This window comes from Mercenaria mercenaria, chromosome 14 (genome assembly GCF_021730395.1).
Source record: "Mercenaria mercenaria strain notata chromosome 14, MADL_Memer_1, whole genome shotgun sequence".
In the NCBI taxonomy this organism is placed as follows: Eukaryota; Metazoa; Mollusca; class Bivalvia; order Venerida; family Veneridae; genus Mercenaria; species Mercenaria mercenaria.
This window is the reverse complement of record NC_069374.1, coordinates 13,407,574-13,423,790: the sequence shown is the minus strand read 5'-3', so window position 1 is coordinate 13,423,790 and position 16,217 is coordinate 13,407,574. Positions and strand designations below refer to the sequence as shown.

The 16,217-nt window shown below is 32.1% G+C and overlaps 1 protein-coding gene across 1 annotated transcript in view; it reads right to left on the bottom strand.

Annotated features, from left to right (window-relative positions):
• Nucleotides 1-1,612: 1,612 nt before the first annotated feature.
• LOC123526619 (leucine-rich repeat transmembrane protein FLRT3-like) overlaps nt 1,613-16,217 on the bottom strand; it is a 28,945-nt gene continuing 14,340 nt past the window's right edge. The window contains exon 8 of the mRNA XM_045305865.2: nt 1,613-1,824. Coding sequence (XP_045161800.2) covers nt 1,613-1,824 — 212 coding nt within the window. The remainder of the gene's footprint in view (nt 1,825-16,217) is intronic.

The window sequence follows — 16,217 nt, the reverse complement described above, 5'->3', positions numbered from 1 at the left end:
CGTCAAAGGCTGACCTTTGATCAGAACATTAATTGTGAGATGTATCATACATTGTTTGGACAAAAGTATTGCAGTATTGGGTTTGCCCTTAGTATTTGCAGATTGAAATTTCTATTCATTGAATAATTCGTGGAACACTGCGTTACTGCATTCAAGCTGCGTTGCACTGGGACTGATACAAATGGTAATTAGCACAATATAAACCATATTTTACGAGCACCTCTGTTCTTCTTTGGGTTTGATAACCCTGCCAGTTCATTCAAACCTTAGTTAAACTATTTTCTGTTTTATATTAAGAAACGTTGATAGTGTACACTATGTGTATATGCAGAGAAATAACACATTACTCTTTGCTTTATGTTCATGTTATATGTATTATAAAAGTAAATATGGAGTATATTTTACAGAATTTATTAATGCACTGATTATTAAATCTAGTAAAGATATTTACTCTCTTTCATATCTTACCATCTTTGCAGTTTTAAAGGTTTTCAGGCTACATTTCGTCTATGTGTATGAATCATGTGTACAACAAACTACGATATAAAAAATAACAACATGGCACAACATATATGTATGCAGCCACCATATTATAATTACGAATAGGTGAAACATGTACAAAATAAACGAAAAAGAAATAGCTATCCTCAGTATAACAAATGTACATAAAGCATAAAATTATATAGCTTTAAACACAAAAGCCAGAAACATGAAAAAGACTAATTATACTAACACACAATGATTAGATACATGTAACAAGATAATTTCTTAATCCAAGCCATTTGAAAATGTAATTTTCGGCGAAATGGAAGTTTGTTTTCACTTCTAGTCTTTAATGGTTTTGCTTTTTCAAATGTTTTCTTTTTTAAGTGCTGCCGTCTCATCTTTCTCGATGTCCTTATTTTGTTTAGGATCTATCTTTATTTCTTGCATTATAATTTATGTACTTCTGCTCGAAACTGAAAGCACAGAAGTTACGCTAAGAAAAGACATTACATGAAAATGACAATTAGCTATAAGTGTTTTGATTAAGTCAATAACAATATAAACCAAAGTGGAGGCAATCACGTTTTTCCAGTATTTCAGCGTGTTTAAAACGATATAAAAATCTTACTCTGAAAGAAGTGTCTATTTTCCTGGATATGACATATATATATATATATAAAGAGCTAACATAGGAACTTGTTCATTCTTAATAACCTGTCTACCAAATCTGCTTAACTGATGGCAATACTAAGAAGAAAAAAAATAAGCATTCGACAACGCAAGAGTAAATAAACAGGTAATATGTGTATGATGTGTGTGGCTTTGATCTAAAATATACATATTTTATTGAATTAATACAGCGAAAATGTCCAAAACATGTAAAAATAACCCTCAGATCCGGGGTCATATATTTTTGCAAATGTTTTATTCCAGATAAATGTGAATTCATCAAGTGAATTTTACATCCTTTATTACTTTAAATGAATCATTTGTACACTTGATAAGCTATAGCATTAAAAGGTAAAATTCCAGTACAATATATCATGATTCTTCAGTTTTTAAATGATGACGAAACTGTAAAAAAGCGGTTCATGTCAAAATGAAACAACAAAAAAGAGAAAGTATTTTATTTCTTGAGTTTAAGCTTCATATTTGGGATGTCCTTCACTTTATTCCATCTTCCGCGAGCTTTCACTTTTCTGGCTTTCGACTCAGTAGCTTGCTTCCTAACGCATATAATCAGGCCCAGGCAGACAATTGCTACAACCAATGCCACGAATGCACAACCAAAAGCGAGCATTGCAAACAAGGTGAGGCACTTCTTGAGCATTACTATTCCTGCAAGTAGAAAAACAAAGACAATTATCTAATTTAGAAGATGGTTGTTTATTATGTTTTAATGATTTAAACAAGTCAAGTGAAAAAGTAAATTTACTGACAGTCATAGAAGTGCATCGTGGACTTGCATATAGGCATCCTTTATATAAAAGGACATATGAATGGAATTTCTTTTATAATTAATTGTAAAAAAAGTAAAAAGTACAGATAAATCTGTTAGTTTTGGGCAGCACATACATAAAACAAGTTATAAAAATATACTTATTATTAATTACATAAAAATATATATATTGTGTTATTCACGCTGTAGCATTTTTACGTTAGAATAGGCGAAATAGAGCTGAATTTATCGTACTCGCCTTGATGTAGGTATCATTTTAACCCTTATCATGCTTAACACGACTGATTCTGCCTTTGCGACCAGTGTAGATCATGATCAGCCTGCACATCCGTGCAGTCTGATCATGATCTGCACTGTTCGCCATTCAGTCAGTATGTTTTTGGCAAGCATCCATTTCAGCAGTTAACAGTACTATCCAAATTGAAAGATGGACAAATTCATTATAGAAATCTAGCAGGGTAAGGGTTAGAAACGTTTCTGTCTTTTAAAATAATGACATCGTAATACTTATTCCAGACGTAACGTTGCCAAACTTTTGCATCAAGATATTGATTCTTTAACATATTCGTAGTGATAAAGTTAAGAATCAAAACAAAACGTTTTTAATTACAAAGTTCACTAATGGCATTTGATCTTAAGTAATCACTTTAGTATTCAGGAATAATTAGCGTCGTGAACGACCTTTCCAAATAGCGAGATTAATACTTATAGAAGAAGAAAAGGTTAACATCGTTAGCTTACTAACGTAGAAAACAAAACAACTTTTCCTGGCTGAACATGAATTTTGTTCAGTGTTGAAATATTATATTAATCCCGCAACACACATATTGTGAAAAGTTCGCAATACACTAAGGTATGGGTTACACACTTTCTTTCAGAAGTCAATATTCGGACGCATAGACATCAACGAGATAACATAAGAATAAAATCATTACATGATAGCTTAATCATTTATTTAAAGTTAACGTGTTATATCAAGGGTCTTTGGCATAGACTGGTGCAAATTATCCACAAGATTATCAGGTTTTGCTGTTGAAGTATTTCAGAGTAGTGGTCGTCAATTTACTTGCAATAGCTCCAGCAGAAATATATTTTACAATGAGATGTAAAACAAACAAATATGTTTACAATTTATCGACATGATAGCTATCAATATGACTTTTATACTGTGAGGCAGAGAATTATCAAAGAGATGTGCTTACTTACCAGACGAAGATTCTATATTTTAGAGAAAAATGTCAACAGGATATACATCTGATACTTTTTTATAAAACAAACAAAACATAACATTTGGGACATGACTACATTTACATGGAACTGTGAATTTTCTGATATCAGTGGAACGTGATATCGAGCGACACATTTGTTACTATACGCAAAAGTCACATGATTTGAAACATGGCGCATTTTGGTAGTACAATTCAACAATAAATCTACTTCTGACCACCTGAATGGCATTTCTTGTTTAAAATTTCATATCAGTTAAGTTATGTAACGTAAGCGACATACGCATAGTGATTTCAAGATTATTACTGTAACATCTTGTTTTTATATTTTTATAAGCGAATGAATAATATACACGAGGGCGGTTAAAAAATAACGTAGACTTTTGGTGTCAGAAGACGCATATTGTGTAAAGAGCAATGTGAGATATATCAGTGTAATTCGCAATCTTTCTCTCATTTTGGTCATGCATTAATGTCAATGTATGACGCCTTGGATAAAGACCAAGTACTCACATTTAGCACCCTGTCTGTGATGCTTGGCATAGGTCAATACTTCTCAGTATTCTAACCAAACAACTCATTATGACTTAGGTATTGTTCATCAAAATTAATAAAAAGAAATTTACAAATATTGAATAATGCAAATCTAATGAAAACATATTGATGAAGGCACGACGTCGTTGACGTCGTTAAAATATGATGACAGTGCGCCGGGTTCGTGTAAGTGACTGTTTTCGAAGTGGCGTAACTTCTGACTGAATGATAAGAATCATGTCAAATTTGCAGTACAGTGAGCAGAAATATTGCGAATCACAATGGTATATGTTTTGTATTGTTTTATTAAAGTATATTTAAGCTAGAGAAAAAGTCTGCGTTATTTTTGAACGACCTTCGTATTCTTACATAAAACGTAAATTCTCAAACGTACGGAATCCTGTTCGAGCCACTTTAATTGACTGAGATACCTTACATGAAAACGTATAAAAATGTTTTGCAATAAAAGGTGGTTCAATGCTGTTATAATGTCAGTGCTTACCACAAATGTTTCACTGTCTGAAATGTTATTTTAAAGCTAATTCTTTTGTAGACCTCTCAACAATTTGGAGTAATATTTTCAAATGTTTGCATCCTTTTTAACCCTAATTATGCTGGACACGATTGATTCTGCCTTTGCGACCAGTACAGAACATGATCATGCCCTGCACTGTTCGCCATTCAGTCAGTATCTTTTTGGTATGCACCCCTTTTAACAGTTAATGGTACTATCCAAATTTAAAGTTCATTATAGAAAATTTAGCAGGGTAACGGTCAATATGTTTATAAAGTATAAAAACTTAAACATTTGGAAAGGTCTTCCAAATTTCTTAACACAAAAACACACTAAAAATGGAGCTCCATTCAAATTTTATAATTCCAATATGTACGCTAATTGGAAGAAAAATCGACAGCTTAAATAAATGGCAAAATACAGAATTTAGCAAGTCTCAATATATTCATATACTTTTTTAATTAGTCACAGTTCTTTTTACTTTACTTGTTGAATTTTAAATTACTTTTTTTTCCAAACATCTAATACAAAGGCGGGTTACGAATACAGCTTTATATACTGACATTATATATAAAAGTAAAGTAAAATGAAGTGAAGAAGTTGTTTATTATAGTGTCACCGCTACTGAAAGGACCAGCTAAGTTGGCTTATGAGACACCTACATACATTGAAAAGCCTTGATCATATTTATGTGAAATAATATACTAATAAGGAATAATGAAATAAGCATTCCTATCATCCAGAATACAGGAAAAACATCGAAAAATTGCCTGCCGAAATTACGAGATTAAAAACATTTACTGCCATATAAATATTCACATTTGCCTTGTACTTGTTATGTAGCTATTAGAATTGTTGCATGAATTTATTTTATGGTTTATGTTTGTACATTATATATACCATATCTACTAAAATGCGTAGGACGACTATTGACTCCTATTTATCAAGTTATGTATGTGAACCGAACAATTTATAACGCTTTAGAAGCAATAACCATTGTAAGTTGCATAAGCAATAATGATGTGTTCTCATTTTAACACTACTTGTACAAAACTGTATCTGTTGTACGGCATAATTTGCACTTCAAACATATTATGGCCATTGCTAACATTGGTTACACAATCATAGATTTTCTTTATTTTCGTTATTTTGTACTTAAAATATTGGCAGTAACATACTTAATATCAACAAATATGCCTTGCTCCTTTCCTAACACTACAAGACGTGAAATAATGTTGGTACCTACTAAACTTTTCAGTGACGTACTGATAAATAATGATATATATCATCCATGAAAACTTCGTTTTTGCTTTTTAACTCCAACAATAATATTCGCTTTCACTGAAAAAAAACATCCAAAAAGATTTATATAAATATCTATGTTATTGTCTAAACGATTTTTCAGTTTCCTTAGCAAGGTGATTGTTTTCTTCCGTAAATATGCTTTTGAAACAGGTAATATTCAGTAATCACAGATATTGAGTTATTCAGTGAAATATCTGTTAGACGAATATGTTCTCTAACATGAAATGTAGATTATATTGTGTAACCTCGATTGAAAATTTAGGCCAATGTTTCCATTTTTGACGACAAACCAATATGTTAATTTACTATGGCTTATGTGTTTTAAATGAAATGGAAAAATAGTGGATGGAATCTTTCAGCTAAATATGTTACAAGCGTATTTCGAAGTGTGTGTGTTTTGTTTTGCCTAATACCTCAACACAAAAAATAAAGCAATTTAACAAAATGCTGTATTACTTGACAAAAAACTGCTTGCTTGAAACTTCGGCATCAGAATTCTTCGAGGGTGTATCGTGATAATTCATTTTCGTATTTTCGAAAGTGGAACCTGTTTAAAGATTACCTTTCAAGGCGGAAAGGTCCAAAGGCTACGCTGACTTGCCATCTTTTCTCCGAAAAAGCAAACAGAAGCAATATTTAAAAAAGACCCAGTGAAAGAAAACACATAAAAATAGCTGTACTACGGGTATTTACAACAAAACAGAAATAGAATATCAGTACATTAGCATGTCCTCTGGAAGCTTAAAACGCAACCAAGCAAAATAGCTGAATCGGTTTTGAGGCAGGTAATGAAATGTGAAACGCCATATAAGCCCCTAGATCCAACTTAAGCGAAATTCTATTAAGAGTAAGATTGAATGCTCTCCACGATCCCAAAGGACCAGAAACTATAACAACGAATCAAAGTACGGATTGGCTGTTTACAGTAACGCCAGTCGCGTGATTCAGTTTAATGTCGTTTTTAAAGGCAATGTCTTATGTAAGACCACACCTTTGAATCTTTTTAAAATCATTATGCGAGGAAAAGTCGTACGTGAGAGGCAAACGGTTGATAAACGAAGTACTGATAACAGTAATATCAGAGAAAGCTTATGTAATAAGGCAATGCAGTGAAAAGTTCATTTCTGTTGTTTACCATTGTGCGTGTTGTAAATGAAATTATTGTACTCTAGATCAATTTCATGATTTTCAATATCAAAAGCTCAAAGACAAATAAAAGACACATTATAAAAGTAAAATATTGAAATATCTTCTTTAAAACATTTCATCAACAAAATGAATGCAATAGATAAGTGATCGCGATTTGTTTTGTATTTTTACATTAATGGTAATAGTGAGTAGGTTATAGAAAAAAGATGTTTCTTTTTGTGAAGAAAGCACCAAACTTTGTATGTAACTATTTTGAAGTATGCTGAATCCAAAAAAAGGAGGAGACACGCAGTTCGCTAACCCAAATTAGCTTAAAATGAGGCCCCAAAAAGGGACCTATATTTTATTTATTTTAATCACATATTTTTGAAAGCAATGTCCAAAAGCTTAATTTATAACCTAAATAAGTAACTATTATTCACATAATATTTATTTAGTTACATTCTATACACATTTGACATATCAGACATTGACAATTGACATAGATGAGGCCCTAAAAGGGGGAAAATTGTTTAAAAATTACATTTTCAGGATGACTTTATTTTTGAGTGTGAATATTATATCACTCAGGTAAACAAAACTAGTTTTAGTATTTAAGTATATAAAAATATTATTTAAACATTCTTTACATTTTGAGGTTCATTAATGGTATTTTATAAAACAAGTTCACATATACGTACATACTGTAATTCATATAATCGATTTTACAGTACTTAAACTGTACATGGGGTACCAATAGTTCAATTTCCCTATGAATATTATTATTAAGCATTCAAAAGAGCAGCTAAAGAAGGTTTTTTTGTGTGTGTTTTTTTTTTTTTTTGTAATTCAGTATCTAATTCAAATTCATGTAAAACGTATTATACAAAACAATTTTTTCAAGACAATTAATGACTTCAAGCTAAAGTATACGATCATCCTAATGCTTTCTTTACAACAAAAGAAAATGGAATGTGAATTAAATGTATTGTTGTATTTATTATTGCTAGTTTATACTATATTCAGTGATACTAATTTATTTGAATTTGATTAAGATTTCAAGTTTTAGAATCAGTCTAAACTCCGCTTTCTTAATAAGAGCACTGGTATTGTATGATAGATTAACCTTTGTACGGTTTGAGCCAACGATCTTCCTATTGATCTGACAACACGTTTACCACCAGACGGTCTCTCTCATTGAACCCCTCCACAGAGCTTATAACTATAAACATTTCTAAAGTGCAGTGATTTACTGCAGACACCCCAAGGACAGAAATAGTTACATATAAAAACTATAAAAAAACTTGTTTAAGATGAAAATACGATACAGAAATAAAGAGTCATGCCAAATAGAGTTGGATATAAATGTTTGAAGGTAAAGATTAATCGGTTAGTTTATAAACAATGTCTCCCTAAAATATACTGAGCTACAGTTGTTTTGCATATTAAGGCTTTTTACAAATGACGAAATAGTGTATTTTCTGTCTAAAGTTCCAAATCGGCCTGTATAATGATATCATGTATCTGATAATGAAATGACCATTCAGAACATTGTACTTGTGGGTCAGAGTTGAGTTGAGCTCATTCACCATGGGTAAAATGACTATTGCATGCCGTCCTAGTTATAATTACAGCTGATATGTGCTCTTTTTCCAATACAGTGTTAGGAATACCTCTCAGTAGCGCAGTTATAAGTCCTAGAATAATTGCTTTTTTAGGGTAATGTCCCATGCATTTTTCATGAACTTACAAAAGTTGAAAGAAAAGTTACGATCAGGTTACCATAAACAAATAACTTTTAATTTTCAGCGTTACAACCCTTTCAATATTTAACTAACACTGTAATAGATTTGCCAGTATTTCACTCTCTAGCACATGAAATACACAGGATTGGCTTGATACATTTATATCTGCCTTTGTATGTATTCTAGTAGATACATTGATGAGTTTCCTCTAACATAGAGCAGTTAATTATGAAGCGTATTACATAATTAAAGCCAAGTACCAGTTCTTTTGACCATTTCCAGTTGACAGGATTAGCAATGTCAATGTATGCTATCAATGCCTGTTTACAATCTGTTTGATACAATGTTATTTGCTACATACGTGAACATCTCTTAGGGGGTTGCTTTCAATCCGTCTAATTGCTTAAGAAAATATAATCTCTGGCCTCATTCCGATATTTCTTTGCATGATAGAACAACCTATCCTTCCAGTTGTCATGTGCGCTTCTTGAATCTTTTAACATGGTATAACCATAAGTAAAGATATTCTTTGCCTTGCAAACGTATTGAGACAGTATCACAACCAGATATTACATTATAAAGAGTGCTAGCTTTAGGTCTACTTTCTTTGATGTGTCTTTTCCTGTTGGATTTTTGTCTTTGTTTATATGCCAAAAAGGCGGCTTACTACGGAATTAGTCAGCATGTACCAGAACTGTTTTGAACGGCCAAATGAAGCTAGAGCTAACAACTAGCAAACTGTTTTACTACAGAAAATAACAGTGTGTATCAGTTTTGCTTGCTCTTAATGGATTTGCTTTTATGAACATGCGGCAAACAAATGTGTACCATGTCGCATACCAGTTAGTGCACCACATGTTGTGACTTCAGACTTTTGGAACAATACAGTTAACATGGTCAGGTTATAAACAAAGGTACCAAGCTGTAAGTCATTAAATGGTGCCAGATAAAATTCTAGTTCCTAAAGGAAATAGACAGCATGAAAACATCTAAATTACTTGATGTTCACACTCCTAACATTTATATACGAAGCCATGTTTAGGGAGAGACATTAAGGTATGAAGAATATTGTCAGTGCTGAAAAAAACATCAAAAGAAAATTGGGGGTCATGTACTTCAGACAAACAAACAATATCAACTAAAAATGATACCCCAAATTGTATGACCTACATTGCCATAATAAATCTGTCATGCTATCATATTATCCTTATGTCAAGGATAGATCTGTTATGTGATTTCAGGAGGAAAATGTAAAAAGCCTTAAAAAGAAGGAAAAAAGCTCTACAGAGCAAAGAAGGGGGACTCTTTGATTGCGCCATATTGCAACTTCCATGATTTTTTTCCGCTCCAGTTTTCTATTTAGTGTCTGCGTACCTTAATTGTGACCTTTGTATTGCTTAATACTGTTGAATCTGGATTGACCAGTTATGACACTTGACTTTCATTACTATGTACATTTCATAGAACCAATTAAATGCCAGTGCAATAACACATTCATGTACAAGAAATATAAATTTGTCAAACAGATGTATTAGAGAAGTACTGGGAAACCTATTACAATTCTAAGATATCTATTAAAATGGTGTACATATCAGTTTCGTTTATTTAATGGGTCTTTTGGTGTGTCATTTGATTTGAAAACATGATTATGTCATATACTGTTATGTAACATACAAAAATAATCCATTGAATGGTCTCTCTTTTTGAGATATATCTATTGCCCTAATACGTACAGATATATAAGTTACCTCGTGGACCTTAACATGTGAATATGTTTTACTTTTTTGATATGTTATACATAATATCCGTGAATTCTGTTTCTTTACTTATGTTAAGTTCAGTAATATGATATCTTATAGGGCTTTTCAAAAGGGTATTGGGAAGAGGCATTGGCCTTTCAAATTGGTAATTTATGCGCAATAATTGTGGGAAAAAATAATGAACGGAAGTAAACACAAAAAGACGAATTAAATTTATCTCCCCTGAAACATGGACTAAAAATCCTAAAAATGGAACATAATGAATTATATTTGTAGGGCATTCTTGGACATTTATTGCCCGGATGAAATGGAGTCGAGTTGGATCACGTAGCTCGAGCAAAACGCTCTAACACTGGGAACCAGAAGTGGAGTTTTAAAACCTTGTTTACGGCGCTTGTTTACATTATCGACGGGGGTAAATCAACATTTTTACAAAAGGAGTGTAATGTCCTCATTCAAATAATATCTTATTTGGTCATAAATTTATCTTATGGATATTTCGCTACAATGTTTCTTTGACATTGAAGTTGTACTTTCTCATTCCGCAATATTGTTCTTGCATTGTTCGCGGTCCTCCCGATTAGGAGGTGGTATGAAATTTTGAACCGAGAACGATGTTCTTGAGTCTTGTTCTAGTAATTAGGGCGATTCTATCTCGGGTTGAACACAGAAGAACAAAAAGGACGAAGCGCCCAAGGACGCCCGTAATGTGTCACACATGGTTCTGTGCACTGTTAGGCTACAGTGCAACAAAAAATCAATACCAGACAAACGCCTCCTCTGGAAATATCTATGCTACATTTGGAAAAAGTAGTATATTTGTGGATATGAAAGAGGCCTTATAAGGATGAAAAACCGTGTTTTAACGATTGAAATAAATTAATTTGCCCTTAAAATGCGATTTTTAACAATTTCCCCTTTAAGGACCTCATATTTTTCTCCCGAGTTATGTATATTGAATGTGTATAAAAATGTAATTGAATACATTTTGTGTCAAGGGTTATAATAGGTTAAGGTAATGAATTAACATTTTGACATTGTTCTAGATATATTTGATTGAAATAAATAAAAGGTAGTTCCCTTTTGGGGCCTCATGTTTTGGTCTATTCAAGCCAACAAAGCGTATATGTAGTCCATTTCTGAAATAGTATACTTTATAATAATTAAATACAAACTTTCATGATTTCTTCATAAGAAACATCTTTTTACACGCAGTGTTGAAATTAAACATACGGTAAAATAAGATTACCTCCCTTTTTAGTATGTATCTTAAGAAATAATAGTATTTTAGTAAACTTTGTATATTTGTCAATACCAAATGGTTGTTTGTCTATGCCAGTGACATGTTACCCATGTTTAGATCATATAAAACATTATTTTATAGATAAATTTTAATTTAAAAGGAAAAATTATTTTTTTCAAGACATTTTTACCTCCCTTTTTTAAATTGATTTAAAAGGAGGTTCCAGGGCAGATATAGCGTGTGTCCTCCTCTTATAGGATTTGGGAAACCTTAGAGTAATTTCATGCAAAATTTGGTGCTTTCTTCACAAACGGGAACATCTTTGCCATTTTTTGTTCCATATCTTACTCGCTATAAAGGATGTTTTTCGGGTATTCTTGAGTTTAGTATGCAAACATATTTTGAATACCTCAATTAATATTTCACAATGTATATTAGATATTTCTTGATATTTTGTTTACCTTAAAGCGTGTAATGAAGAAAAATATATAAAAATCAATAGTTTTATTGTTAAAAGAAATGATTGTTTCTGTGTTATATATAACGAGCATAATATTATAATGAAATGCCTCTGAATGGGTTATTCAATGGTATTATGATATATTAGTCCAACTGTAACATGGCAAAAATCTTGTCTGTTTTCAATCGTACTCGTTTTAGTGCACCATTCTGTTTAATAGCAAAACGTCACTGGTATTGTTAAACAGGTACCACTAAGATAACATTAGATAAGTAATAATATACATGGATTTGAAAATTTACGCAGCAGTAAAGCAATATTATATATTAATATTATATATATATATATAAATATAATGAATATATTTTTCGATTAGTTTGATTACATCTATTTTAGGGCCCTCCGTAATTAAGTGATTACATGCTATCCAATGTTGTTACGTCGAGTCCTACTCCGAACGTCATGTGCCGCCGGTCCTACCTAGCAGCTCGCATATGCTTAAATTGTGTTCGGATTTTTCCTTACCTATTACAGGTGAAAATATGTCATACGAGCTAAATTATGCGGATGTGGCTTAACACAAGTGAAAGAATTTAAGCATGGGTGGTACCAAAAAACAAACTTGAGAGAAGGAGGACTTTGGTAAACGTATTCAGGCTATCTACAACCAATTTGATAAAATCCACAATGCTGTGTGTTAACAGTTTGTTTGTCGATTTTGTTGCAAATATTGAATATGAATTTCAATGAAGACAAACAGTTGTAAAATATGAAAATTCTTTATTCAATGAATTAATCAAATCGCTTCACAAAATCACAGCAGATTTGTTACACATTACATGTTGTATCACCATGGTATCAAAAATCACAGAAAATCTACATTTTGCCGCCCTTAAGCCTTAGTCCAGCGTCTAACACTTTATTCCATCGTCTAACAGCATTCACTTTCCGTGTCTTCTTTTGCATAGCATCCTTACGTATCTTGATAATCACAACAAGACTGACAACAACTATAACAATTGCGAACAACGCGCAGCCATATGCGATCATAGCAAAAAGGCTTAGACACTTGCCTAGTACTGCAACCCCTGCAAAATAGAATGTGGTCACGTGATCAAGAGTTACTTTATTTATGAGATTTGTTCGTTTTAATGCCCCTAAAACACAGTTAAATTTTAAAAGGGCATGCTTCAAAAACAAATCAAATCAAATTCTATAAAACTTAGAATTCTAAAAACAATATTTTTAAAGGTAAAGGTTGATAAGTAGGCTAGAATGTACATTTATCATAAACTTATATATTCATGTATATTCTTTATCATAAACTTATTCTATTATAAATATTAGACATACATTAGGACTTGTTGCTCTTTGTTGTAGACTTTTGACAGGACCAGTCGAATTAAGGAATATTGAAGTATCAAGCATATATGTATTTTAAGCCGTGTGTTTATGTGTCGCCGAATTTCTAACAAGGCATACGTGTCCTTGTATTTCGATTTTGTCCTTTAAGTATATGCGATTAATTTCCTGCACAGCAACGTCTGCTATTGTTGGAAATTAAAATTGTAATACCTCATTCTAATGTCATAAACGCTACAGACAGAAAAATCAAATAGATACAGACAAAGTTCAAAGTATTAGAACCTTTATGTTGCGCAAAAAGTATGATTAATAGAACACTGCTTGAATAGCGGTATATGTATTTTCCTTCTAGTGATAGTTATATCAATATGTAATTGAACTTAATATGCTTTTAACAGCAAGTAAAATGAATGACTGTGATTTGAATATTCAAGATAGATATTACTAGACAGTTATATTACTAATGGCATCTGTTACAAAGTCAGATGTATTTTTCTAATACCTATAGATCAGAATACATTTTTTTTTTCTTTTAGATTGTACTAAATGTTGAACCACCTGATAACTTCGACTTTTCATGTCTAAAAATGAAAAAGATGACTTATGCGGATGAAATTCCCTTACAAGTCAATAAACGAATGACAAATGTATCCTTTAGTCGTATATACATGCGAAAGTTAGAAAATAAAAATCGACACTTAAATGTTAATGTTTATTATTATTAAAGCAGTCAGGCTTGACATATACTTTCAATTGTCAAAATACAAAACACCTGTCTTACCGAGCATTGATCTTTTGTTGGGAACCGCTACAATCCACTCTTTCTAAAAAAGACATCCATCGTACTCCGAACGTTGTCACCATGTTGTATAAACCTGCTCTGGATGCAAATACGCCGTAAAATATTTCTTGCAAGAAAATATAGGGGAAAATCTACGCAGATATTAAAATTGTAATATGTTAGCATTTTACGGACCTGACAAGTGTAATGTTTATTAAGTCTGCATGTAAATATAGACAAATAAGAGCCGTTTACATTTTTAACTTACTCCGATTAGTTTATTTATACATTTTGGGAATCACAATATTATAATGTACGCTATAGGTGAGTTATTAAACCAATCGCCATGTTTAACTAATATAAATATGAATTGAAACCATCAGCAGCTGCCAAAACAAAAGTAACATAAAGGAGAATATAATAACTGAATCCGCGGTTTGGGTACATCAGTCTGATGGATCAAACCCTTTTTCAGATGTTTTTCATGCCTGACCTTTATCATTTTGTTAGTTTTCTCACAAATTTAGTTAACAACAACATATACATATTGTCATTCGTCTATCAAAATGTAAGAGATAAACACAAAGATATACATACATACATGTACAACTACGAAATACTGTCAGTTTGTTACATGTGTTATTATACGATGTAAATGAATGACATATGTAAGCAATTTCAGTTTCAAGTCACATTCTTAATCGGGATGATTCCTTGTAACGATTTGCAGTTTTCTATACATTTTTTATGAATTTCTCGAGCACTTTGTTGTTATATGATACAGTTGACAACTTTAATAACACCTCTTTTGAATAAAATACAAATAATATATTAATCAATAGTTTCTCATTAAAATTTAATTTAATTGTGAATAAGATACCATTTGGTATAAAGTTAGGAATCCGCAAATACACATATCCTAAGCAAATGTGTGGGATTATCAATAAAGGTTATGTCAATTGTCACTCCTTATTGAATTATTTATGCGAAAAAGCACAGATGAGAGCATTCTTTGTATATTTGATGTTATGCAACGATGATGAACATATGGACCCTTTTCATCCAATTGACAAACCCACAGGTTTCTGAGTGCATTGAGACTAGACGATTGAGAAGACCAGTCCAACACTTGGACAGTTGTCGTTTCTTTTTCTTGAAAGTGGCGAAACATTGCCCTTTCGAAACGTGAATACACCTTGCTGCCTTCTCAACAGTGGATCAAGTTCAGGTCTCATTGTCAATTTACCATCAATAATGACTTGATAATTTTATATATTTCGATACCATTATGCTTCCTCAACCAATGTTCAAGTTTGTCAGCAAATCAATCTACATTTTCGATGGACTATCCGAGGATATAAGTAGAAAACATATTCAATCCGTCCTAAGTACAATTCTGGGTTTTAACCAAATATCGACGGTTTAATCTCTGTGACACCCGGTTAAAACCAGACCTTGTTTTGAGTTACGAAAAGAAATGACAAGTTCTTTATGTTGCCTGTTAACAGTTCTCTCTGGATTTTAGAGCTGTTGGAGACGAACAACTTACACTCATGTTGAATGTGGCGTAATAACTTTTTCTTGGAAATGACGTTCAGGTATGAAAATCTGTCAACGTTTTCATGCTATTATAGGAAGCAAAAGGCTATGGACATTTGGGATTCTTTCACTCTGTCTGTGACATCTAGGCAAATGAACAATGTCAGGTTTTACCCCGAGATAATGATTTGTATGAGACAAGTTCCAAATCATGTCTTGCTTTGTAAAGTAGCCGGTCTAACTATCAAGCTATGAGTATGAGTTGATACTTTTATTCAGAATCAAAACTAAACTAAAGTAAATAATGATTAGTATAGGCGAGGCGATTCTAAAGTTCTCGATACGTACCTGATGACGTAACATAAAGTTAGCCTAAAGTGCAAACAAAATTGTTTGGATATGATGTAGAAATCTAAATCTGTTTATTGGAACTAAATTGTAATATGTTATTTTTCTCAGTGTCTGGTCCATTATAGAATTCGCAAATGATAATTAGTAGCGTAGCTTGCCGGTGAATATGTTATAAAATTATTCTAGCATACAACTACTGCTTTCGTCGTTTCGGGGGATGTTTCCACAGAACAGTTAACGTTTGCTTACAGAGAGATTCTATTAACACACCATTTTACGTATGTGCCTTTCAGTAAACGCATATAACGCATTACAGCCCTA